The sequence below is a fragment of the Cnephaeus nilssonii genome (assembly GCF_951640355.1).
Source record: "Cnephaeus nilssonii genome assembly, chromosome: 6".
In the NCBI taxonomy this organism is placed as follows: domain Eukaryota; kingdom Metazoa; phylum Chordata; class Mammalia; order Chiroptera; family Vespertilionidae; genus Cnephaeus; species Cnephaeus nilssonii.
Window position 1 is genome coordinate 37,128,819 of NC_137077.1, and position 26,296 is coordinate 37,155,114.

The following is a 26,296-nucleotide window of genomic DNA, read 5'->3' on the forward strand; positions in this document are numbered from 1 at the left end:
ACCCACAGCCAAGTGACGGTAATGTACACACTCTCTAAGTAACAATCTGAATCGTTTGAATGGGCTGTGACCAGAATTTCAAATCAGTCTAGAAAGACCATTTCATCACTGAAATACATCTGCTTTGATTCACTTTGCAGTTTCATGGTAATTTTTCAGCACCTGCGATGTTTTAAAATTTTATGGCACAGCTTTTATCAGTGAAGAAGAAATGAAGTATCAGACGTTATTAAAACCCCCTTAACACAGTCAGGAAGAATGAAGGAGGGCACCAGAGCACAAATCAACATAATGACTCCCTTTATTTCATTCATTTAAATGAATTGTCTTTCTCTAATGGGAGAGACATTGTCAATATTAAAATGTGCATGTACTACTCTGTAATACTCTGTAATTACTTAGCATGTTATCTACACAATAGACCTGCAGAATGTGTTTATAATTTAAAAATAATTTATTGAGACAGAGAAGGAAAGGTTAAGTGCAGTGCCCAACACAGTGAACCTGGTGGTTAAGTGCCCTGCAGAAAGACTGGTGCGAGTCCCATTTCTAGCTGCACCACATTATGTAACAGCTGTGTGACCTTGGATCCCTGAGCCTCCTCCTTGGTAAAAGATGGATAACAGTACTAATTCATTGCTGAGAGCATTAAAGGTAGAGAATAAAACCAAAATGAACAAGGCATCTTTATAGTACAATTCCTAACATACAGTGATTGCAGCAAGTGACTATAAAATTATTGTATGAGACTTTTTTTGTATGACACTCTTAAAAGATATATATATATATATATATATATATATATATATATATATATATATATATTTCTATAATATCAAGAGTCACTCTTGTTCTAAACATAAGATCAAGTTACCAAAAAATATTCATTTGAGTACAAAAACATGCTCATAAGTAATAATTCTTCATTTGAAACTGAAATAAATAGGTAGACATTAATCAACTGTAACTTTTCAACAGACTCCATAAATCAGATGTGATAAGGTAATCAGAGCAGAAAGATGAGCACTCAGGACAGACCACAAGCAATGAGAGATACAGTGCTACTTAAAACAGGAAGTGTGATAACGGAAGGTTTTTTTTCTTTAAAGAAAAGCATTACAGCCCGGCTGGCGTGGCTCAGTGATTGAGCATCAACCTATGAACCAGGAGGTCATGGGATTGGATTCCCAGTTAGGGTATATGCCTGGGTTGCGGGCCCAATCCCCAGTGGGTGGCGTGCAAGAGACAGCCAATCAATGATACTCATCATTGATGTTTCTATCTCTCTCTCCCTCTTCCTTCCTCTCTGAAATCAACAAAAATATATTTTGAAGAAAAAAAGCATGACATTCAGTATAAGAGAACATTTATTAGGTTCTCAACCCTGAAATAAAGGCCTAACTATTTAACAAAGTTATACTTTAAATGCAGTAATATATTAGACCTTCACAATTTAAGATGTGCATAATTCAGAAAGGATTATGTTGGACTAATAAAACTAATAATTACAACATTGGCTAACATATAGTGAGCCAATTATGCTCAAAGTATTTTGTACATGTTTTCTTATTTAGCCTTCACAATAAATCGGTGAGGAGAAGAAAAAAACAAATGTCATCCCCATAAACATGAACTTAACACTCAGGAAGATTATGTAACTTGTCCATGGTTACAATCAGTAAGTGACAGAGCAGAGATTTGAACCCAGGGTTGTTATGACTTCAGAAACCAATATTCTTTCTAACCAGAACATTAGGACACTGAACTATATGACCTTGAAAATGACCTGTATATCTAGGACCTAAAATTCTCTTTTCTAATGAGTTACTACACTTGAGCATATTAAGCTCCAAGCCCCTGCCCCTTCAGCAACTCTCTAATCCTTACACCCTTCAGGGAATAAAGCAAGAAAGGAAGAAATAGAAAGGAAGCGAGAATTACTTCAGGTTAAACCTTTCAGACACAAAGGGGTGATCCGTAGGTTACGGCCAGCACTAAGAAAGCGAAAGCGCGAGGAAAGGAAAGAACATAGATTGGCCATTAGAGAAGAGCTTCCTGACAACAAGCATTGAGACACTGGGACACATTATCAAAGAACATTACGTAGGATAAACTGAAGAAAATACAACCCCGTGGAAGGCTGTCAACACACAAATAGTGTCAACATACACACAAGATGGGGAAGGACAAATATAGACTACTTGGCTCAGCCTCACTTATCATCTGAAATAGAAGAGAAAAACCGGAACGTGGTAAAATACGCCTGACAGCAGCAGTCAGGAGGCTGCACTTCGATTCTGCCTGAACACAAGTTAGCAAAACGCAAACCCCAATATCTGGGCCACATTCCTCAGAGGGCTCATCAGTGCACAGGTACCATTTTATGCTCTCCTTCAATTCATTATCCATCAAGACACAGCATCTCTATTTCCTCTGCAAATTCATATTCATACTGGTAAAATAAAATAAAACCCACATCATGCTAGTTTCTTAAGTATGTGTTGGGAGATCTTTGAATGAAAAATATCACCAAGGTAACTTCCTTCTGGAATTAAGAACAAAACAAAAAGCCCCCACGTAAGTCTGGTGGAATTGTTAGACCCACGAGAGTACAGAGTTCCACAGCTGTGCCCCTTTCTCTCACCACGTGGAATCACCCACAGGCAAAGACCCAAAGCTGATTGCCTTAGGACAGCCATCTTCAACCCGTGTGCCGAAAGTGTATTTAACATATGCAATACCTGACTATTTGGTCAGGAGCAATGACCTCTTTTCCCTTAGATTGTCAAATAAAAAATGGCAACAGTAACAACAGCCAATGCAACAATAGCTGTCCCGTGTGAATGAATCAAAATTATACCTATTTTTTGGTCAGATTGGCAAAAAAAAAAAAAAAAAAGTTTTTGTTGTGCCACACAATTTTAATAAATATTTTGTGTGTGCCACGAGATGAAAAGGCTGGAAACCGCTGCCTTAGGGAGCTGCAGAGTCCTAACCATTTCGTTTCTCCCTTTCTAACGTCAGCTGTGTTGTGACGTGAACCTTTACTAATCTGTAAAAAATGAAAAGTCTACATGTTCCTGGTAATAACCGGACTCTCTGTCTTCCATTATGAAAAGAACTGTTTCTTTTAGGATAATTACGTATTATCAGGAAGTGGGGTGGAGGGGGGACTTTCCATGAAAAAATAGACTCAAGTCAGCCAAGTTATTGCTTTTGTATTCTTTCCTGCTTTTCTCTACAGCCACTGCCACCCTGAAGAGATGTAATGTCTCAGCCTCTGGCCCCACCTACACCTGTTCCTTTTTCACAAAACAGAAAAGACTTCTGACCAAGAATTACTCGGTTCTAATACACCCCATGGAAATACAGCAACTGGGAGCATAGGTCCTTGTTTCCGGGAGACTCAGAGTCTAGGCAAGACCTACCTTGTGAGTAGAGAAGGATCTGCATCTCTAGAAGAACGCAGGTGAACAGCTGCACCAGGTTCTCCAACCCCAGCAGCTCGAAGGCCTCTCGCAGAGGGTAATCGGAGAGGGGGAGCTCACTGGGCCCAGGCCTCTGGCATATGACGGGTTCATACACACCATAAAACTTCAGCGATCTCCCTGGCGGTGGGAGGGGTACCTCATAGAGAATGTTATGGATGTAGCTCTCCAGCGGCAAGGGTGGTGGCTGCTGCGAGGTAACTGCTCTGTAAAGCTGGATGAGGAATTTCTTGCAGGCCTGCATGAAAGGCAGTGGTGTGATCAAACATATGCTTTTGGAAACATACAGGGTGTCTCTGCTGATGTCATAGGAGTTGTATCGCTGGAGTTTCAAAAGGGAAGTTGTATCTCCCTCGTCAATGCTGCTGGCCAGCGAGTCCATGCTGCAGGAGGAGGAAGCGTAGACGCTGCTGTAATGCTCGGCGTTGTGCATCTGGTAGAGTGTCTGCATAGCTGTGCAGATCTGCTTACTGGTAACTTCTTCATAAAACGTGAGGACAAAACCGTAGGTGCGAGAACCATCTTCCCGGGTAATTATAAATGAGTGGAACTGAGGGTCTCTGTTGTCGGTCTGTGTTCTGAAAGACAGCCCTTTCGGCATGCACAACTGTGGAGGAAGGGGGGAAGCATCAGAATGCAGTGCGCGAATAACCTCACACCAGGAAAAAACGTTTGCGAACCTCTATCCCAGCTTGTGACCTTCAGCAAATCATGTAACTACTCTGAGCCAGTTTCTTTATCTAGAACATTTGCTACATCAGTGACTTGAAGACAAAATAGTCAAGAGCACTTTACAGATATTTAATATTTAAGTACTATTTTTAGAGGAGTGATGATAATGTTTCAAAGAAATAAGGGAATAGATGAAGGCTCACTTGATAAATACAGAATAGTAAGTTATTTTATCTATTTTGAACAATATAATACTTCATCCTTGAAAAATAAGCGTTGAAAGTGGAATGATTTTTTTATTTACTGAAGCAGAAGGGTGGAAACCAGACATTTCAGATTCTTTCCAGTAGAGATTGTGCTCTGGGTCTTGGGAACTACCCAGGATTCAGTCAAATTTGGGGATAAATTACCTAAGGAGTTAAAGATGTTATATTTAAGATACTTAAAATGCATAAGAAATTAGAATTGAGCCTTCAAAATTCTTCTAAAAATATTTTAAATAAAAGAAAACAAATTACAGAACATTTGAAATACACTAAGAAAAACAGAACTTATAATTCAACTACCCAAATAGAATCATTATTAAGTTTTATATATTCCTTTTTTACTTTTATATTTTAACTAGAGGCCCGGTGCACGAAATTCGTGCACGGAGGGGGGTTGTCCCTCAGCCCAGCCTGTACCCTCTCCAATATGGGACCCCTTGAGGGCAGTCGGACATCCCTCTCACAATCCAGGACTGCTGGCTCCCAACTGCTTGCCTGCCTGCCTTCCTGATTGCCCCTAACCGCTTCTGCCTGCCAGCCTGTTTGCCCCCAACTTCCCTCCTCTGCCGGCCTGGTCACCCCTAACTGCCCTCTCCTGCAGGGTTGATCACCTCCAACTGCCCTCCCTTGCAGGCTTGGTCCCTCTCAACTGCCCTCCCTTGCAGGCTTGGTCCCTCTCAACTGCCCTCCCTTGCAGGCCGGGTGCCTCCTAACTGCCCTCTCCTGCTGGCCATCTTGTGGTGGCCATCTTGTGTCCACATGGGGGCAGGATCTTTGACCACATGGGGGCAGCTATATTGTGTGTTGCAATGATGACCAATCTGTATATTACTCTTTTATTAGATAGGATAGAGGCCTGGTACAGGGGTGGGGGCCAGCTGGTTTGCCCTGAAGGGCGTCCCGGATCAGGTGGGGGTTCCCTTGGGGTGTGGGGCAGCCTGAGCGAGGGGCCTGTTGTTGTTTGCAGCCCGGCTATGCCCCCTGGCAACCCAAGCAGAGGCCCTGGTATCTGGGATTTATTTATCTTCTACAATTGAAACTTTGTAGCCTGGAGCAGAGCCAAGCCTGGGGCTCCCTCCAAGGCCCACAGCCATTTGTGTTGGGGTTATAATTGAAACTTTGTTGCCTTAAGCGGGTGGGCCCGGCCAGGGTGTGCGGAAAGCTTTGCTTCCCCTGTTGCCGGCGGCAACCCCGGCCTGCTCTCTCAAGCTCCATTCTGCCGCCATTTGTTTGAATTTGTTTACCTTCTATAATTGAAACTTTGTAGCTTGAGTGGAGGCTTAGGCCTGCAACGGCTGGCGGAAAGCTTGGCTTCCTCTGTTACCTAGGAAACCTTGCTCTCTGTGGCTGTAGCCATCTTGGTTTGGGTTAATTTGCATACTCGCTATGATTGGATGGTGGGCATGGCTTATGGGTGTGTCGGAGGTATGGTCAATTTGCATATTTGTCTATTATTAGATAGGATATGCTTTCTGCATAGAAATAATTTTATCATACATTATTACATTATATTTTTATTTTCCTTTTTCCAGACTTGATCATTGATGTGGTGTAAAAATGAGAAGTTTTTCCAAATCCATCCCCACGTTAGCAAGAAAACACAATTTGCCTGAAAGTTACCCGTACTTTGGTCAAACTGTCAACAAACACTTGCTAACTGCCTTTATGAGCTAGGCCCTCGATGGTGGCAGGATGAAGAGAGAGACAGACACAAGTCGGTCCCTGCTCCTTTGGAGCTTCTAGTCCAGTAAGAATGACAGATGATTTAAAAAACCATAAACGGCCCTAACTGGTTTGGCTCAGTGGATAGAGCATCTGCCTGTGGACTGAAGGGTCCCAGGTTCGATTCTGATCAAGGGCATGTACCTTGGTTGCGGGCACATCCCTAGTAGGTGGTGTGCAGGAGGCAGCTGATCGATGTTTTCTCTCACATTGATGTTTCTAACTCTCTATCCCTCTCCCTTCCTCTCTGTAAAAAATCAATCCTACCTAATAATAGACAAATATGCAAATTGACCGCACCTTCACTATGCCCAAGCCACGCCCACCAAACAATCAGGACAAGTATGCAAATTACCCCAACAAAGATGGCGGCTAATTTGCATATCAAGACAACGTAGAAAGAAGCCAAGAGCTGCAGAAGGGAGCAAAGCTGCGGAGAAGCAAGCAAGCAGGGGGGAGGAGAAGGGAGGAGCGGAGGTGGGGCTGGGGGAGAAGGGAAAAGCAGGCTGGCTGGCGGAGAAGGCAGAGCGTGGGAGAAGGGAGGAGTGGAGGCGGGGCTGGGGGAGAAGGGAAAAGCAGGCTGGCTGGCGGAGAAGGGAGAAAAGGCGGGGCAAGGGACAAGGGAGAAGAGCAGGCAGGGCAGGGTAGAGTGCAGCAGGAAACCCTATTGCAGGATTTTTCCTGCAACGGGAATGCTAGTAAAATATATTTTTTAAAAACCATAAACGATAAAGTATGGGAAGTAATATAACAGAGTAAACACAAGATGTTATGAAACACAGCAGAAGGACATAAATGAGAAAAGGGGTAGCTCCCAGAAAAAAGAAGAAAATTCAGGCGGAAACCAAGCATAAGTATAGGTGTTAGTGAGATGAGGAGGCAGAGAGGACAATAGGTGACAGAATATGAGGGTCTGAGGAACTGAGAGTCATTGTGGGCGGGGAACAGGATGCAAGGTGAGGGGAGGGGAGAGAGAGCTCAGGCGAAATAATTAGGGGCTGGGCCCTGAAGGGCTTTGGTGAGTGACCTTAGAAGTCTGGGGAGGGCAACGGAAGCCTCGGAGGGGTTTTCAGCAGTAGGAGGGGGACAGAATTAGATGTGCCTCGTGGTTCATCAACCTTCCTGCACGGAAAGGCAGTGGTTTTCAAAGGGGTGCCAAGGAGACGGCAAGAATGCCTCAGAACCTTGGGGTCATCTCTGACTTCTCTCTTTCTCTCTCACCACATTATCCAATCCATCAACAAAGACCACTAATTCTACCTTCAAAAATATATTCAGAAACGAACTAGCTCGTTCCATCTTCACTCTTACCACTCTAATCTAAGTCACATCTTCTCTTGCCTGATGACTATTTAACATTCTGCTAACCAGTCTCCTGCTTTTGCTTTTGTCCCCCAAAATCTAGTCCCCATATGTAGCTTAAGTGATCCTTAAAAAATGTTACATTTTGTCACTCTTCTCGAAACCCTCCAATGGCCTCTCATCTCCCTAAAAGCTGAAATCCTGCCCCACATGACTTGGCCCCAGCAACTTCTCTGCCTTCATCTCCCACTGCTCTATAGCTCACCTACTCTGCTCCAGCAACACTAGCCAGATTGCTGTTCTGTGGCACACCCAGCCAGCTTTTGCCAAAATCTGCTACTCCCTCTGGCTGCAATAACCTTCCCCTAGGTATCCACATGGTTTGTCCCTGTAGCAGACTGTATTTCTAAAAATGGCTCCCAATTTTTTTCTAGTTCCACATGCTCTTCCAGAACCTTGCCACTCTCCCAGCAAGTCTGGGTGGGCCGTTGACAGTGCCGACATCAAGGACCCACCAACGTTTTTTGTAAAGATCCAGATGAATATTTTAGGGTCTTCAGGTCATATAGGCTTTGTTACAACGACTCTACCACTGTAGTGTGAAAGCAGCTGCTGACAAGATAAAGGAATGGGTAAGACTTTGAGAAGGGCAACCCTGCCAAACCCTATCCAAATTGTTGATTTATAAGCAAAATAATAATCCTGTTTTAAATCAACAGACTACAGCCTTTTGGCCTGAAAGCAAAATGTTACTGGAACACCATCACACTCATCCAGCCCAGCACTCTCTACGGCTGCTTCTACGCGATGATCTCTCTCTCCCTCTCTCTCTCTAAAAGCAATTAAAAATATATATATATAAAAAAAAAAGATTGTAGGAAGAATGATTTGAAACACTCTTGCTCCAGGCTAAACTCAAACTTGTTTAGCATAAAGCATGGCACATTTGTTGAATGAATACATTAATGAATGAACAAGAAAACAAAAATGATAGCTGGGGAGTACAGGATCAGACTCATTTCATCTCTTGATTCAGTCTGTAGTTCTCTTTTTACCTCAAGTAGGCCATAAAAGAAACATAGTGACCTCTGAAGTCAACATAAAGATTTAATTTAATCGATAGGCTTTCCTGACACCATAAACCACAAAATTACAGCTTGAACTATTCTTGAACAGCTGCCAAATATTCCCCTAAGGGTTTGTAGCTTTTTTGAGCACATAGTCAAACATTTATAGAGAAAGCTTGCCAGAAGTTGTACTCAAAGTAAAAGAGTGACTTTCTACACTACATATAACAGATGTTAAGAATTCTTAAATTTTCTTCCTACAAATCAAAAAAAGTAAGAATTATATTTCTAATCTGAGAACCATGAACTGGAAAATGCTATTGCTTTTTCATTTTTAAAAGTAAGAATTGTTGCCCGGCTGACGTGGCTCAGTGGTTGTCGACCTATGAACCAGGAGGTCATAGTTCCATTCCCAGTCAGGGCACATGCCTGGGTTGCGGGCTCGATTCCCAGTGGGGGGTATAGGAGGTAGCCGATCAATGACTCTCTCTCTCTTAACACTGATGTTTCTATCTCTCTCTCTCTCCCTTCCTCTCTGAAATCAATAAACAAAATATTTTTTAAAGTTAAGAATTATTATATGAATTGTCAGGTTTCTTTATTGAAAATTTTAACTTATTTATTGATATGAGAGAGAGAGAGAGTCATTGATTTATTATTCCACTTATTTATGCATTCATTGGCTGATTCCTGTACGTGCCCTGACCGGGGATGGAACCTACAACCTTAATGCATTGGGAGGATGCTCCAATCAACTGAACTACCCAGCCAGGACATCAGGTTTATGTTTCAGAAAATCTGAAGTAGAAATCAAGATACTCATTATGGCATTCAACTATCTCTTGTTACTCCCTAATATTGCTATTTACTAACAATACCCCCTGCCCCATACCACTCTCTCACAATAAAACAGCTAAAAATTCAGAGTTGTCACTGTTGCCCAGATTGCCACTGGAAATCAAAATTAATTTAGCAAAAAATGGGCTCACAATGCTGTGCACATCTCCTGGTTTGATTGAGCAAATGTCCTTATTGTCCCTCTGGACCCTTTATTTAGGAAGTTTGGCTACAATTTTAGTCATCCTTTTTCTCTTTTCTATCATTCTATGATTCCTATGCCCCCTCTCTCCTATTACCCAAATAAAAGAGAAATTACTCAGAAAACTCTGAAATAGTCAGTTTGCTTTCCTTCCTACTCTCCTCCTTCCCCTCCTCTCTTCCTTTAATATTATTTTATAGCATGTATTGCATTAGACCTTGATAACTTAAGACAAGTATGAAAACAATCCCTACTTCAGGGAGCTCACAATCTAACAGGAAAAACAGACATAGTGTAAACCAATGGTTACAAAATGATGTGATCAGTGCTGCTATGGAATATGTTCAAGATTTATAGAAATAGAGAAGAGAGAGCACCTAACTACTGCTTAAGGAATGGTTTTGCAGTAGAGATGACATCTGACTAGACAAGGATGGGGAAGGGAAGTTTTGTAAGCAAGTAAACTTTCCTCCACTTACTCAGTGATGTGAATCCCTACTATGTGCAAAGTGAGGGACATAGCAACGAGTGAAAGTGTTCCTGGCCTAATGGTGAGATGCAGAGTTATAGCAGGAGACACGGAGTTGACAACTAACTACGTAATAATTAACTGCAATTGGGAGAAGTGCTACAAAAGGTACAAGGTGCTAAGAGAACCCACGGGAACCGGACTGAATGTTGGGAAGGTGGTGGAAGGTGGTCAAAAATGGCTTTTTTGAGGAAATCACATTTAAATTGAAATCTGAGGGGTCAATAAGAATTTACTATGTGAAGAAGAGCCTTTGAGAGAACCAACAGCTTAGGCAGAAGCTACAGTGCAAGGAACGGAAAGGACAGGAGCAGGAGATGCCAGTGTGATCGTCTTGGTGTGATGCTAAGAAAACAAGGGGGCTACCCAGGTAATGACTGGATTAGAATCCCATTCCTATGAGTATACTGTGAGACAAAAACTTAAATTTGGGTTAAAATGAGTGCTTATTTTCATTCTAATGTCAAACCTATTAATGTAACTAAGGGTTCTCCATTTCAAATTCTTGCTGAGTCTATAAAGTATATATACTGCCCTTTTCTTTTTGAATCTTGCAAAACAGGCATCTGAATGGGTTTTTTTCCAGTCAACCCTTTACTCTTTGCTTATCATTCCATTCCACCCTTCTTCATTATAAAAGTAAATAATAAACTGTAAACTGACCTTTACAGATTGTAAACTTAGAGCTTTATAATAGTTATTACTCTTTTATTGCCAAATATCACACATCAGATGTTTCATTTAGGATATACAAAACAGAATCTTTATATTTCATACTAGAGGCCTGGTGCACAAAAGTCGTGCACTGGGGGGGGGGAGGGGAGGGTCCCTCAGCCCAGCCTGCACCCTCTCCAATCTGGGACCCCTTGGGGTATGTCCGACTGCCGGTTTAGGCCTAAACCGGCAGTCGGACATCCCTCTCACAATCCGGGATTGCTGCTCCCAACCGCTCGCCTGCCTGCCTGATTGCCCCTAACCACTTCTGCCTGCCAGCCTGATCACCCCCTAACCACTCCAATGCCAGCCTGATCGATGCCTAACTGCTCCCTTGCCGGCCTGATCACCGCCAACTGCCCTCCCCTGCTGGCCCAGTCACCCCCAACTGCCCTCCCCTGCAGGCCTGGTTGCCCCCAACTGCCCTCCCCTGTGGGCCTGGTCACCCCCAACTGCCCTCCCCTTCAGGCCCGGTCCCCCACAGCTGCCCTCCCCTGCCGGCCCAGTCGCCCCCAACTGCCCTCCCCTGCCAGCCTGGTTGCTCCTAACTGCCCTCTCCTGCCGGCCTGATCGCCCACAACTGCCCTCCCCTGCCTGCCATCTTGTGGTGGCCATCTTGTGACCACATGGGGGCAGCCATCTTGTGCAAGGGTGTGATGGTCAATTTGCATATTACCTCTTTATTATATAGGATAACTTGCTTCAAAGGTATTGACCATATTTTCTTTCCAACAATTCCCAGGTCACTGCATTCTTTTTTTTTTTTTTTTTTACTATGTTTTTATTGGTTTTAGAGTGAGAGGAAGGAAGAGGGAAGGGAGAGAGAGAGAGGGAAGGAGAGAGAGAGAGAAAGAGGGAGAGAGACAGGGAGAGGGAAAGAAATCGATGTGAGAGAGAAACATGGATTGGCTGCCTCCTGCACTCACTCTTACCAGGGATTGAGCCCACAATCTGGGCTTGTGTCCCAACTGGGAACTGAACCAGCGACCTTTTGGTGCACGGGACAACTCTCAACCAACTGAGCCACAGATTCTTAAGGAGAAGATCTATCTACTAGAACGCTGCATAAACGATCTGGATGCCAATACAGAGTACGCAGAGAGATCTGAAATGGGGGGAAAGGCAGGAAAACTTCAGCTCTATTTGCAATGCTTTGCTTTAAGAGGAAAGGTATGGATCTGAAGCAAAGTGTCAGTGTTGACATGTGTTAGTTCTGAGTTGTTGGTATAAAATTGTTTGTTGTATTGTTCTCTGTTTTATGATACTTCCATCCCCATCCCCATAAAAATCTCTGAATTAACAACCAAAAGATATATAAAAAGCAATTAATTCAGAAACAATTTCACCTGTCACTTATATCTATTTTCTATTATATTTGCATTGTCCTCATACACGTGGAATTTTTTTATTTAATGAAGTTCACTGCTTTGGGGTACTTAATTTCTGTGTGAAATTACTGACCCTTATTTCAAAGCACCACTGTTGCTTGTTAGAGGAATGACTGATACTACAGAAGGCGGTGACTCACTCCTTGGAGTGGGATTTTGCTAACAGCAAGAACAAAGCTCTACACACAGACAATAGTGGGGGAGGGGGGAGAGGGAAAGGCCTGGAGGTGGGAGGAGCAGTGTGGAGGGGGTCAATGGGGGGCGAGGAGGGGGAACATCTGTAATACTTTCAACAATAAAGATAAATCTTACAAACAGAACAAAGCTTTATGCCTTTGGGTGGAATAAATTATAGCTTCATACAAATGCACTTACTAATAAATCAAAGAGGAAATTAAGGGCAGTAAATCTATGACCCAAATGCAGACTAGTTTAATGGGATGCTTTTCAGAGATTTTCAAGGAGTGCCAGCAAATCCCTTTAGATTTGCAGCAATGAACAAAATGCTGTGTGGTGCTTAACCATCAAAATACACACCTATGTGTTTATTCTTCAGAGTTTGCTGCTTACATAAAATAACCTCAGAGGCAAGGAGAGAGGAAAATAGCAAAGACAGAGCAAGGAAATGAATAATTAATTTAAAAATTAATTTTTTGCAGATAGAAGCAAAAGCTATCACGAATATCTCACTTTTAATCCATTCAAATGACTAAAAGAAAAACACACACACACACACATCAGTGTGATATTTGGTTCCAAAAGACTGTGGGTTTATATTGTAATTAAGACCCTAGTTCTGGACACCATTCTAATTTCTCACAAAATAATTTATACTTTGAAATATCTTACTAATTTAAGAGGATCAAGTGTTATAATCTATTTACATTCTTGTCCATTTTTCCATTGCTTTATTTTGACACTCTTTACTGTTTTCCCATTAATTTGCTGGCATAAGCAGCTGATAAATTATTTTTTGTCACTGCTGCTTGTTGACTATTTTAGTCAGAAACTTGTCTATAATTCTCCAACTCCCATAAATACAACAGTTGTGTTCTACTTCATGTCTATAGTTTTGTCTTCACCAAAGAGGAGGCTGGGCTCCGCAGTATTAACTTCCAGTAAAATGGCATCTCTGGTTATTTTGGTATTGGGTGACAGTTTAGAGAAATAACTACACTGGACTCTGTCATGACTTAAAGTGCCAAGAGGCTTAGGCATTTGTCCTTAGAAAAATTACCATGCTACTCTCTCCTTGGTGCAAGCCCCTGACTGGAATGGGTTTACTGTGATATAGAAATACCACAAAGGTCCAGTGTGACCCATATCATCTTGGTGCAGGTCAAAACTAAGTTGCATAGTTTTTCTTTGGGGGAGACAGCATGCGGGGGGTTGGGGGGGTGAGCTGGAGGGAAAAATGATCTGGATTTAACCTCTGAGACTCCCTGCATAACTTTGGACAAGTAACTAAGCCTCTGCAACATATGAGTTAGGGTCCTCAATGGGTACATGCAAGCATGTATGTGAAAGTAACATACATGAAGTGTCTAGCAGGCATCTACTAAACATTAACTTCCTTCCCTTATAGTAACAGAGTCTTTTGGCTCTACCTTTAAAATAGTTAAAAAAACAAAGGCAAAATAACCCATACCGATTAGTGTCTCAGTCCACCTTTAATCATTTGGGTGCCTATCATGCCTGATCTCTGATTTGTTCACTTTGGGGCCCCCTGATTTTTATAATCACAGAGTTCAAGGAGGTCTAAAATATTATCCAGGCTTCTAAGCAGGACCCTCCCTAGTTTCACGAATATCTCACTTTTACTCCATTCAAGTGATTAAAAGAAAAAATACACACATCAATTGTGATATTTGGTTCCAAATGACTGTGGGTTTATATTATAGTTAAGACCCTAGTTATGGACACCATTCTAATTTCTCACAAAATAATTTATACTTTGAAATATCTTACTAATTTAAGAGGATCAAGTGTTATAATCTATTTACATTCTTATCCATTTTTCCATTGCTTTATTTTTACACTCTTTTCTTTAATATTTTCCCACTAGAGGCCTGGTGCATGAAATTTGTGCATGGGGGGTGTCCCTCAGCCCAGCCTACACCCTCTTCAATCTGGGACCCCTCAGAGGATGTCCGACTGCTAGTTTAGGCCCAATCCCACAACCAGCAGTCAGACATCCCTCTCACAATCCGGGACTGCTGGCTCCTAACCACTCGCCTGCCTGCCTGCCTGTTTGCCCCTAACCACTCTGCCTGCCAGCCTGATAGCCCCTAACTGCTCCCCTGCCGGCCTGATAGACGCGTAATTGCTCCCCTGCCGGCATGATCGTCCCCAACTGCCTTCCCCTGCAGGGCTGAGGGGACTGGGGGACTCTGGCTGGATGAAGCAGAGCTGAGGGGGCTGGGCACCGCCATCTTTTGAGGGTGTGACAGTCAATTAGCATATTACAGCTTTATTGGCTGTGGGTGCCGGCATCTTTGTGAGGACATGATGGTCAATTAGCATATTCCCTCTTTATTAGATAGAATTAATTTGCAGATCTCTAAATTATCTGCAAACTATACCCTACTTAGTTAGTTAGGCCCAAGTATCTCTAAAGAGACTTAAAATCACCGCTGGTAATGCATGACATTAATTCAAAGCCCTTACAAACAAATTCCTACTGTTTAAATGACGCACTGAAGGTCCTTTCGCTCTTTACTCTGTGACTATGGTACATTACAGGCCTATCATACAACATTTCTTGAAATGTGAGAACTGTAATCATATTCCTTCCATCAGGATTCTTTCCAGGAAAACAAAGTAATATCACTGTTTATCAAAGCCATCTCTGTGTTAGTTAATACAAACTCACAACACAGCTTAAGAGTAGAAAAAGAAAATGGTTTAGAGGGTCCGTTGTACATAATTATTTGCTATGGGGACCCTAGGCAAGCTACTGAAACTCTCTGAGTTTAATTTTTTACAACTATAAATGAGTATATTATAATATAAAAATGTATATTTAAAGAATTAAATAATACCCTAGCTGGTTGCCCAGTGGTTAGAGCACTGGCCCTTGGACTGACGGGTCCCGGGTTCAATTTCAGTCAAGGGCATGTACCTCGGTTGCAGGCTCGATCCCTGGCCGTGATGCAACCAATGTGAGAAAGACATCTTACATGGATGTTTCTCTCTCACTCTCTCTTTCTCTCTGTCTCTCCCCCTCCCTTCCCTCACTCTAAGAAAAAATAAAATAAATTGAAAAATATCCTTGACTGAGGATTAACATAAATAATAAATAAATAAATAAATAAAATAATGTAAGACATTCAAAATAGTCACTATTGTCATCTCAGTAAAATAAAAAGGCTAAAAAGGAAAAGAAAAATACATACCATATTCACTGCATCTTGATCAAAAGGGTTCCACTCTATATTCTGAGGATAGTGGGCCAGAACCTTGGATTTGAATGTTCTTCTCAAAGGACTCTGGTCAAAATTTTCACCTATAACAAATAATTAACAATTAGTTAATATCTAGAATTTCCTCAAAAGCATGCCATAGCTTTAATTTTATTTTGTAGCTATATTGACTGATGGTATTGAAATCTAATTCAATTTCTACTTCTAATAGTCTGCACTGTAAAATTCTCAATGGACAAATGAAAAAAAAAATAACCACCTGTAATAAAAGGTCTGCATTGAAGACTTTAGAATCTGAATTTTTAAATACTGGCTAGACAATTGATACTAAAAGTCAGATATGATATAATCCTTTCCGTAAACTAATTATTGTCCTCACTGCAGTATGTAATGATAAAAATATCTATTTGGAAATATTTAATTCATTAAAGAAACATCCTGAATTAAACTGATCATACCTCTTATGATCCCGAAATTTTGTACATGGACAGACCCAATGCTGCAGTACTCAAAAAAGGCAATGGGCTTAAATTTCCACAAAATTCTCTGCATCTCCAGGCTTTTACAAGAATTAACAGAGTTAGAAACATCATTACTGAGTTGTCTAGCTTAGTAGACAAAACACACTGAACACACTAAACTCTGGAAAGAAACAATCTATTCTAAACCAAATTTATCACCTGCCAAAAATCTGGAAAGAAAAGTAGACTAGTCTTTGATTGTTATACATAAGAAAATTTAATAACAGATGTCAGCTCAGTTCTTTATCTCCTCGATCAAATTAGCTCCCATGAGACCTGTTACCTACAAATGCCTTAGTTTCACAAACTATTTTAATGTGGATGGATCTTAAATTCTCAATTTCAGAAAGTTGAGATTGAGAAAGTAGAAGACCTTGGAGCAACATTATTCTTTCTCCTGTGTTTTTTGTACTTTTAAAGTTTACTTTCTAAGTGCAAAACACGAGCTGCTATATCAAAAGATAAATGCCAGTTACCAGTATTTGTAAAAGTAAAAATATCATAAAGCAATTTATGAGTCACACTTGGACATGTAGTCAGACTCCGTTTCCATTTTTCATAAAAATATGAAGAGATGAATATTAAAACTCCTTTTAGTGCAAAACAGATCACAGGAGAGAAAAGGCACACTCTAAAACAAACATGTCAAACTCTCGGCCCGCGGGCCGCAGGCAGCCCACAACAAATATTTTTGCAGCCCAGCCAATATAGCGGTATGTAAAAAAACATTTCAATAAAAATTTCATAACTTAATTTTTACAATATCCTGTTATACATAATTATTAATAACAAACTACAACATTCGCTAATGACTGATTACTATAATCGTGTTGCATTCATTTCCCTTACACGCCTTATGCGCAGGTGCACCATTTCTCTCCACTAATACTAGCAGCGAATATTTTAGCAGCCAATAGCCACATCATTAGTCTTGGACTGACTTGTTTGGTGTGCGCAACAGGAAATATTTCGCTTTCGGAGAACAAGAAAAATAGGTTTATTTGTGTTACGCTTATTATTTTGTGCAATTATTCAGGGTCTGGTAAGTTAATGTTCAAAAAAATATTAATTTTTATTAAAGTGTTCTATTATCTTATGGTAACAACTACTCATTTATTTCAGCCCTTTGTATTCAGCTCGTCTCTATCAAAATAAACCTATGTTTCTATGAAAATTTGAAGCTTTTGCGGCCCACATAAACTTAAACCTTGTTTATTTGGCCCGTGTTAGTCTTTGAGTTTGACATGCTTGCTCTAAAATCTTGCTGGAGATTGCAATATAATATATAAGAGCTTTTTTGAATAAAGGCACATAATTTAAATAGATTTGCTGCAAGTAACCTACTGTTTCTAATTTGAGCCCTTGGCTAATGATTATTTTCCTTTGGGTTTGTTCCTCTTATTTGTTTAGGCAAGCACTTCATCTTTCTACCCCATATTTCCATCTTTTAAGAGATGGAGTAGAGAGCTTTCACTTCTAGGAGACACATGTCAAAGGCATCCCTAGGGAAAGTTATCCATTTTTGCACCATGCTTCTAAGGGTCTGTAAACATCAAAAAGTCAATGGGAAATGGTCCATGAGTCAATGTGTCTGAAGAAAAGCGTTTATTTCAGGAGGATGAATGCCATCTTTAAGCTAATCCTGTATTCTAGATTAGTCACTTCTTCATTTTTTAAAAAAAGTTTACTTTTTACTTTACCTCAAGTCAGAGAAAAAAATAAAACAGATACTTACTTCCTCCTGGTTCTAAAGGTCTATCTGCTGACTGTGCTACTGACAACAACAGGACAGCCTCAGAAATACACAGCCACCAAGGAACGCCCTCCTTCGCCCACCCTCAAATTCCCCAAATGGTTATTGTTATCATCCATGAATGTAAATAAAATATGAAACACTGTGGGGCATAAGAAACAGCACCTACGCAGGACAGAACTCCTTGAAACACTTACCTTTTAATGATTCCTGCCTGAGTTCAGTTAAAATAGGAACATTATCCTCATTCATATATGATGTTATAAAAGATAAATCAGAAAAGTCACGATAGTGCCATTTTCAGTATAATTGTTCTGCTCCCTAAGGAACACCACACCCTCTTGAGGACCAATTAATTAATCACCAGAAGAGAGAGAAGGAAAACCACCTCCAGAGAGAAAAAAAATTCACAAAAACAAAACCCAAAAAACTCATGAAACAGAAACCCAAATCTAACAAAAAAAAAACAACAACACAAAAAAACAGAATCATCATCACCACCACGATCATCACCATCACCATCACCATCACCACCACCACCACCACCACCACCTTTCATTAGACTGCCATAAAGGGGGGTGGGGGCTATAGGAAAGATCACTGCTATATATGCAGCTGTCTTGGCAAATATTATTTTGAAGGAAATTAGGGGAATAAACAACTATGGAGAAATTCTGGTAACACTGTTAAGGATTTAGAAATGAGTGGGTTCAGCTACTCCTACTAGCACCAGTCAGAGAAGAAAACCTGGAGATGCATTTTGGAGATGTGAAATGGGGGAATAACCTTATCTTCTCATTTTGAGCCCAGGTTTTAATAAACCTCTAACTTAGAATCTATTACTAGGACTTAGCAGGAGAAATGAATCAGTCTAAGAATTTGGATTCCCAGGAACTAGAAATTATATATAAGCATCCTTTACTTAACTTAAAATCCACCTTCAAACATTATCCTGAAATGAACAAGGATTGTAAATTTGTGCAAATATTAATATCCCCCCCACTACAACTACATAAAGACTTAATTTCAAATAATACTGTCAAGTAATCTCCTAAACCTAGCTGCAATTAAACTTTTCCCCCTTAAAAATAGGACATATCTGCCAAGAGAGCTTACAGGCTCATGAATAATTTTTTTCAAGGCTTGAAGCAAATGCAATCTTTTAAAAAATTAAGATGAAGAAGAAAGAATAGAAAAACAAAACAATACCTATATTTTGCCTGAGCAAAACTGAATAAACAAACAATTACGATGGGCTTGGGTGAATTAAAATAATGATTTCTAACACCTCAACTTTTTATTTTTACCTGAGGTCGTATTTGCAGCATCTTGGCTCCTGCCATGACGATTTGCTTCTAGCCATTGGTACAAAACTACATAATGTAACAGAAACAAAAAAGCTTTATGAACAAACAAAAAAGCAAAAAATTGGACTCTGAAGAATGGAAAATGAGAATAAAAAATTAAACAAAAGCAATCAACATGAAACATCAACATCAATAGAATGTAACTTAACGCCAATAGTATGCAGCTTATAAACTAGTAATAAGAAAGGAAAGAGAACAGGTCATTATATTTTACTAGAGGCTCGATGACGAAATTTGTGCAAGGGCCTTGGCCCAGTCCCTGCCTGCCACCCCCGTGGGCCTCTGACGCCTCTGCCTCGGCCCCTGCCCACTGCAGCTTTGTCTAGAAGGACATCCGGTCTAATTAGCATATTATGCTTCTATTATTATAGATTATAATAAGTGAAATGCTACTTAAACATCTGTAACTGTTATTCAAATGGCGAAAAGCTCACATTCTTTTCTTAATAGTAATTTGAAGAGAAATATCAGGAGAAAGCTTATGTTTCTACTAGAGGCCCGGCACGAATTCGTACATGGGTGGGGTCCTGCTGGCCTGCCCTGATTGGGGCCAGCCAAGAGGAGGAGCTGCGGGAAGTTGGCCAGCTGGCCCTGCCCTCGATCGGGAAGGGGGGAAGGGTGATTGGGGTGGGGCCAGCTGTGGGGAGGGGTCGTGGGCAGTTGGCCAGCCAGCTCCGTCCCCTAGTCAAACTCCCAGTTGAACTCCCAGTCGAACTCCTGGTGGAGAGGACAATTTGCATATTAGCCTTTTATTATAGAGGACTAGAGGCCCGGTGCATGAATTCGTACACGGGTGGGGTCCAGCTGGCCTGCCCTGGTCAGGGCGGTCAGGCCGGGCCGGCCGGGGGAAGGGGGCATGGGTGGTTGGCTGGCCGGCCCTGCCCTCGATCGGGGTGGGGGGGGGCAATCAGAGCCAAGTTGGCCGTGGGGAGGGGATGCGGGAGGTTGGCGGGTGGCCCTGCCCCCTGGTCGAACTCCAGTCAAACTCCCAGTCAAGAGAACAATTTGCATATTACCCTTTTATTATATAGGATAGTCAGATATAACAAAGTATGATAGTAAGACTAAATTAAAAATTATATCCCAACCTCTACACACCTATCAGAATGGCTGAAGTCCAAAAAACTGACTCGCTGGCAAGTATACAAGTGACAGAACTCTCATAAATTGCTGGTGAAAATGCAAAATGGTACACAGCCACTTTGGAAGACAGTTTGGCAGTTTCTTACAAGGCTAAACATAGTCTCATCATATGATCCTATAGCCTCAGTATAATCTGGAGAAAAACATCAAATTCCAAGAGGAGAAATCTACAATATACCTCATGAATACTTGTCAAAACTGTCATGATTATCAAAGACAAGGAAAGTTTGGGAAACTGCCATAGCCAAGAGGAGCCTCGGAGACATGACGACTGACTGTAACGCGGTGCATTGGATGGGATCCTCCCAACACAGAAAGGACATTAAATAAACACTGAGGGAATCTGAATAGAGTACAGACCTTAGTTAATAATGTACCAAAATGCCCGGGTCCGGGTGAGGCCGTGGGCCCCTGGACCCGGGTGAGGCCATGCGCCCCTGGGTCCGGGTGAAGCTGGATTCCGGGTCCAGGTGAGGCCATGTGCCCCTGGATCCGGGTGAGGCTGGATCCCGGGTCCGGGGGAAGCCACGCGCACCTGGGTCCAGGTGAGGCCACGTGCCCCTGGGTCCAGATGAAGCCGTGCCCCTGGGTCCAGCCGAGACCCAACCAGAGGGAATCGAACCTGCATTACCACCATTTGTCCACCATCCAGAGCAGAGGGGTCAGTGCCGACATGTACACATAAGGAACTGGTGGACATTGATATTGGGTCTCAAAAGAACTGTTGGTCCAGAAAGAAACTCACTACAGACTGATTCATTTGCCTGTCAGCATAACTATTATTGCTCATCTCACATTCAGTTCATATAAGTATATCTCTAGTGACACATGATCTCGCTCATCTAGGGGAAATGATGAACAACATAGACTGATGAACAAGAACAGAACCAGAAACAAGGAGGCATCGATCGGACTATCGGGCCTCAGAGGGAGGATAGGGGAAGGTGGGGGGAGGGAGGAGAGATCAACCAAAGGACTTGTGTGCATGCATATGAGCCTAACCAATGGTTGAGTTCAACAGGGGGTTGGGGCATCCGTGGGGAGGGGTGTGGGATGGGAGTGGGGGGATGAGGACAAATATGTGACACCTTAATCAATAAAGAAATTAAAAAAAAAATGTACCAAAATGGATTAATTAATTGTAACACGTGTATCATACTGCTAGAAGATGTTAATGATAGGGAAAACTTCATGTGTGGACGAGGGGTGAGGGGTGTAGGACCTATGTACTATCTCCATTTTTCTGTAAATCTAAGACTGCTCTAAAAATCACATCTGTTTTAAAAATTACATTCCAACATTTAAGATAAGGACAAAAGCATGTAAGTATATTCAATATTATAAGAAGTCTACCTTTTGTAAATCACTATGCAAGCATAAGCTGAAGTTTGCTCTGTACCAAGATTCCACTTTAATCAACTATCCTCATAAGCACTTTTTACTAAGAAGTGTCAACTTCGGGAGGAAAGCTTACTAGAGTGCGGACCAGGCTATGAAAGAATCCACATCAGAGCTCGGTAACTGAGAGGCGCTAAAGAGTGTTAAACTTCTGGACGCTAGGCTGATGTAGCTCAGTGGTTGAGCGTTGACCCAGGAGGCCACTGGTTGATTCCCAGCCAGGGCACATGCCGGGGTTGCAGGCTCAATCCCCTGTGAGGGGTGTGCAGGAGGCAGCTGATCGATGACGTTTCTCTCTCATCGATATTTCTATCTTTTTATCCCTCTCCCTTCTTCTCTCTCTAAAAAAATCAATGAAAACGTATTTAAAAAAAAAAAACTTGGCGGGGGGAGGGAGGCGGGCTGGAAGGGGTCAATGGGGGGGGGGAAGGGGACACATAATATTTTCAACAATAAAGATTAAAAAACAAAATAAAGAAAAAAAAAACCTCTGGATGTTTTTATGGTTTACCTAAATGTCTACAGCTTTTTGACATCTTTGCAGAGATGTCAGCGTCTCCGTTGAAGAGTCGAACAATGCAGGGACCTAAAGGCCAGGGGAAGCTGCCTATGGGACTCCAGAACTGACGGAATAGAGAAAAGACTAAAAGCACCCTGAAGTCACCAAGAAAGCTATTTGGATCTTGAGGGACAGTCAGGACTGTGAACTGACACCCATCATCAGGGACAGAGGCCCAAAGCAGACGGACCTCTGAACAGCCCCACACACGTGTGTGACGTCGCTGGCTGAGGGTACCCCTCATGAGGGCATACAAAGTCCATCTCCTCCAGGACTCTGCACTCCTCTGGGAGGCAAACAACTGTTATTGGTGATAGATCTTCCCTTCCCCCAAATGATGGACGGAGTATGACGTAAACTCCACCTGCAGCCCGAACATTCCTGAACACCTTATATGGACTGTACATTGAACCACCAATCAGCACCTGCCAAATACCCTAAGCCCCCGATTCCTAAGTCCCTAGGTGCCTAATCATGTGCCTTACATGAAACCACCAATCAGCGTGTGCTGAGTGCCCTAAGCCCCGTCCCCTCCTTCCCTCCCCTCAAAAGGCGCTTTCACCCTGGCACGCTCTCTCTTTTTCCCTCTGGAAGGCAGCCGGCAGGGTCTTCTCCTCCAATAAAGCCTGTGTCCTGGTATTCTGGTCTCCTGCCCTCTGTTTCATCTTTCAATTGGTACTGGCATGAAAGAATTCAAGAAGCAGACCGCACTCATTAAATATATAGTACAGGTATTTCCTCTTTCCAGTTTGCAGGAATAATGACTACTCGTTAGAGGAGAGCGTAGTAGTATTAGAACATGACACAAAAATCTCCCCATTTGGCCCTAGCTGGTTTGTCTTACTAGTAGTGGATAGAGCGTCCGCCTGCGGACTGAAGGGTCCCAGGTTCGATTCCAGTCAAGGGCACAGGCTCAATCCCCAGTGTGCAGGAGGCAGCCAATCAATGATTCTCTCTTATCACTGATGCTTTTCTCTCTCTCCCTTTCCCTTCCTCTCTGAAATTTATTTATCTTACCTTATAATAGACAAATATGCAAATTGACCGCACCTTTGCTACACCCAAGCCACGCCCACTAACCAAGCCACGCCCACCAACCTCGCCCACCAGGAAACCATTGCAGGGACGTTGGGGTGTGGCGGAGCCCAAGGCCGGGAAAGCCTCGGGGCGGAGGCTTTCCCGGCCTTGGGCACCAGCAGGGAGCCTGCACGGATCGCAGGAAACCACTGGGGGTCGGCTCCTGCGATCCTTAGCAGGGATGTTGGGTGCGGCCGAGCCCAAGGCCACCGCCCCGGGCCAAGCCCTGACCCTGAAAAAGGCAGAAGGCGGTCGCCACAGCCAAGGCCTGGGTCCCCGGTGCCGGCAGAAAACTGGTGCAGGCAGCCAGGTGAATGAAGGTCTATTGCACGAATCTTCGTGCAAACAGGCTACTAGTATATATATATTTTTTAAATCTCCCCATTTGGAAAAGCAAGCATCACTCTCACAAAAATGAGACACAAAGTAGGGAAAACAATCCACTAACTGGTCTAACAGAATAGGTTCTTATCTAAAACCCACTGGGTCCTGCTTAAGGTGAAAACTCTTGGCTGTGTTCAGGGTATCACTAGGAATATTTACCATTCGTTCCAGTTACTTCAAAGAGCCCTTGTTTCTGATTTCATCAGAGAAAACGGAAAAAATAATAATAATAATGAAAGTCATTCCAGGTCAATCTACTCTGGCCAGTGATACAGAGAATTGTAAGCAATGATGTTAGAATGCTGAGAATACCCCTCTTCTCACTGTGGCTGGGAGCGTGAGACCTGGCCTTTTGGTGGCTCCACGCTTCCTCTCACTGGCCCTGGGAGTGGGACCCTACCCCAGCTCCTAGCCACTGCTGAGGATTTCTATAGCCTGTGCATGCGGCTGCAGGTAGAGAGGGATTTGTGAGATGAGTGACCTTGGAGCTGCACCTCAGCCTGGCGGCCCTGTTACAGATTTCTTCACTTATCTCCTCTCTGAACCTTCTCACTCCTAGGGCCCCAGTGAGTTCCCTCCCTCATTATCCATTTCCACCACAGACTACTTCTGCCACCGTGTTTCCCTACAAAGCAAGGTCAAGTCTCACAACATTTCCCTATCTTCCTGTCCCTGAAGGATACCACAGAAGTCTAGATGTTTTTTAAAAAGTTTGCTGATAGAAAGAAAAGGGAAATAGATGGGAAGTTTAAAAAGGTAATTAATCTCTTCCGCCCTGTCCCTTTTTCATTTTAAAACGCATACAAAACAACAACACCCCCCCCCCGACACACACACACACACACACATACACACACACACGTAATATGGACAAAATATTCACAGTGAAAATGTTTCCCCAGCACTTTGATAAAGGCGAGGGGAGGCAATGGAGAACTCTGGATGCTGCCCGTGAACTCCATACTGAGGAGGAAAGGAAAGGATGTGGTGGTGAGGTAACTCTTCTCCTTCGTATGTCTGTCCACACAGGTTTGCAAAGACTCAGCCTGAACTGGCATGAGCTGGGGTTGGAAGACAAAATACTGAACAGCAGTGAGTCCTACGAGACAGACTGACTGGGGAAAGAGAAATGGGGAGGCATGTGGAAGGTTACAGGTTGGAAAGTAAAATGAAGGGGCACGACTGTGGCATTCACCTGTACATGAGCTGTCCTTTTCACAGTGGGCTGTCCTCTTCCAAGCAGATCCCCCAGGAGGCACACTTACCATTTATTCTGATGATTCTGGCACTATTTAAATCATCTCCGAGCGGGCAGCATGGGAGTAGAGGCCTGATCATCACCATCCCAGCTAACACATAGAGTTTACTATATGGCATTGTTATTCCAAGTGCTCTACAGGTATTAGCTCATTCCGTCATCATAATTATTCGATGAAGTAGGTACTATTATTGTCCTCAGATACGGAAACGGAGGCACAATAAGTGTAACTAACTTGTCCAATGTTAGACAACTAGAAAATTCAATCTGACTCCAGAGTTTGTGCTCTTAATTCTACATATGAGGTCATCTCAGGAAAAGATATTTCAGGCAGGGGAAGAAGCAAGTGCAGAATCCCTAAGGCAGAGATGAGCTTGTCATGTTTAAGATGCAGCAAGAGGCAAGCATGGAAGATGTCAGAGAGGCAACCAGGAGTCAGATAAAACAGGCGCCTTGGACAGAATGGTGAGAACTTTCGATTTTATGCTAAGTATTATGGGAAGTCACTGCAGCATTTTAAACAGAGAAGGGAATTTGTTTTGGAGGGATCACCCTGGCAGCTGAGAGAACAGACTGTAGTGGGTGAGAATGAAATAAAAAGACCTACCAGGAGGCTTCTGCAATAATCCAGGCAAGAGGTGATGGCAGAATGGATTAGGGAAATAGAGTTACGGTGGTGAGAAGTAGTAAGATTCTAAATAATTCTGAAGGCATAAAAGATATGACTTGCTGACAGATTAGATGTGAGAGAAAGGAGTTGTCAAGAAGGATTCCATGATTCTACAATTTTCGGTCTGAGCACCTGGAAGAAGTGTAGCTATTTACTGAAAAGAGGAACAAAGGAGAAGGAGGGGGTTTTGGATTTGGAGGGGGTGTGTGTCAGAGGGTTGGAATACGAATTCATTTTGACTATGTTAGGGTCTAAGACACCTATTAGATATCCAAGTGAAATTTTTGAGTAAGCATTTAGATATATGAATTTAAAATTCAGGGGGAGCCCTGGCTGGTGTGGTTCAGTTGGTTGGGCATCATCCCACGCACCAGGATGTTGCTGGTTTGATTCCTGGCCAAGGTTGCAGGCTTGATCCCAAGTAGGGGACATGCAGGAGGCAGCCAATCGATGTTGCACTCTCACACCAATGTTTCCATCTCTCTCACTCTTCCTCTCTCTCTAAAAATCAATAAACTATTCTTTAAAAAATAAAATTCAGGGGGAAAGCCAGAAAT

General features: G+C 42.5%; 1 protein-coding gene across 6 annotated transcripts in view; it reads right to left on the minus strand.

The window, feature by feature from the left end:
- Positions 1 to 26,296, minus strand: part of DENND5B (DENN domain containing 5B) — a 173,058-nt gene that overhangs the window by 78,650 nt on the left and 68,112 nt on the right. For 4 of the 6 annotated variants that reach the window (XM_079774039.1, XM_079774038.1, XM_079774040.1 and 1 more), the window contains exons 2-4: positions 19,191 to 19,256; positions 15,583 to 15,692; positions 3,429 to 4,095 (exon numbers count right to left, since the gene is read on the minus strand). In XM_079774039.1, coding sequence (XP_079630165.1) covers positions 3,429 to 4,095; positions 15,583 to 15,692; positions 19,191 to 19,256 — 843 coding nt within the window. Of the gene's footprint in view, positions 1 to 3,428; positions 4,096 to 15,582; positions 15,693 to 19,190; positions 20,696 to 26,296 lie in introns of those variants that run through there. The other 2 variants (XM_079774035.1, XM_079774037.1) reach the window with 2 other exon arrangements.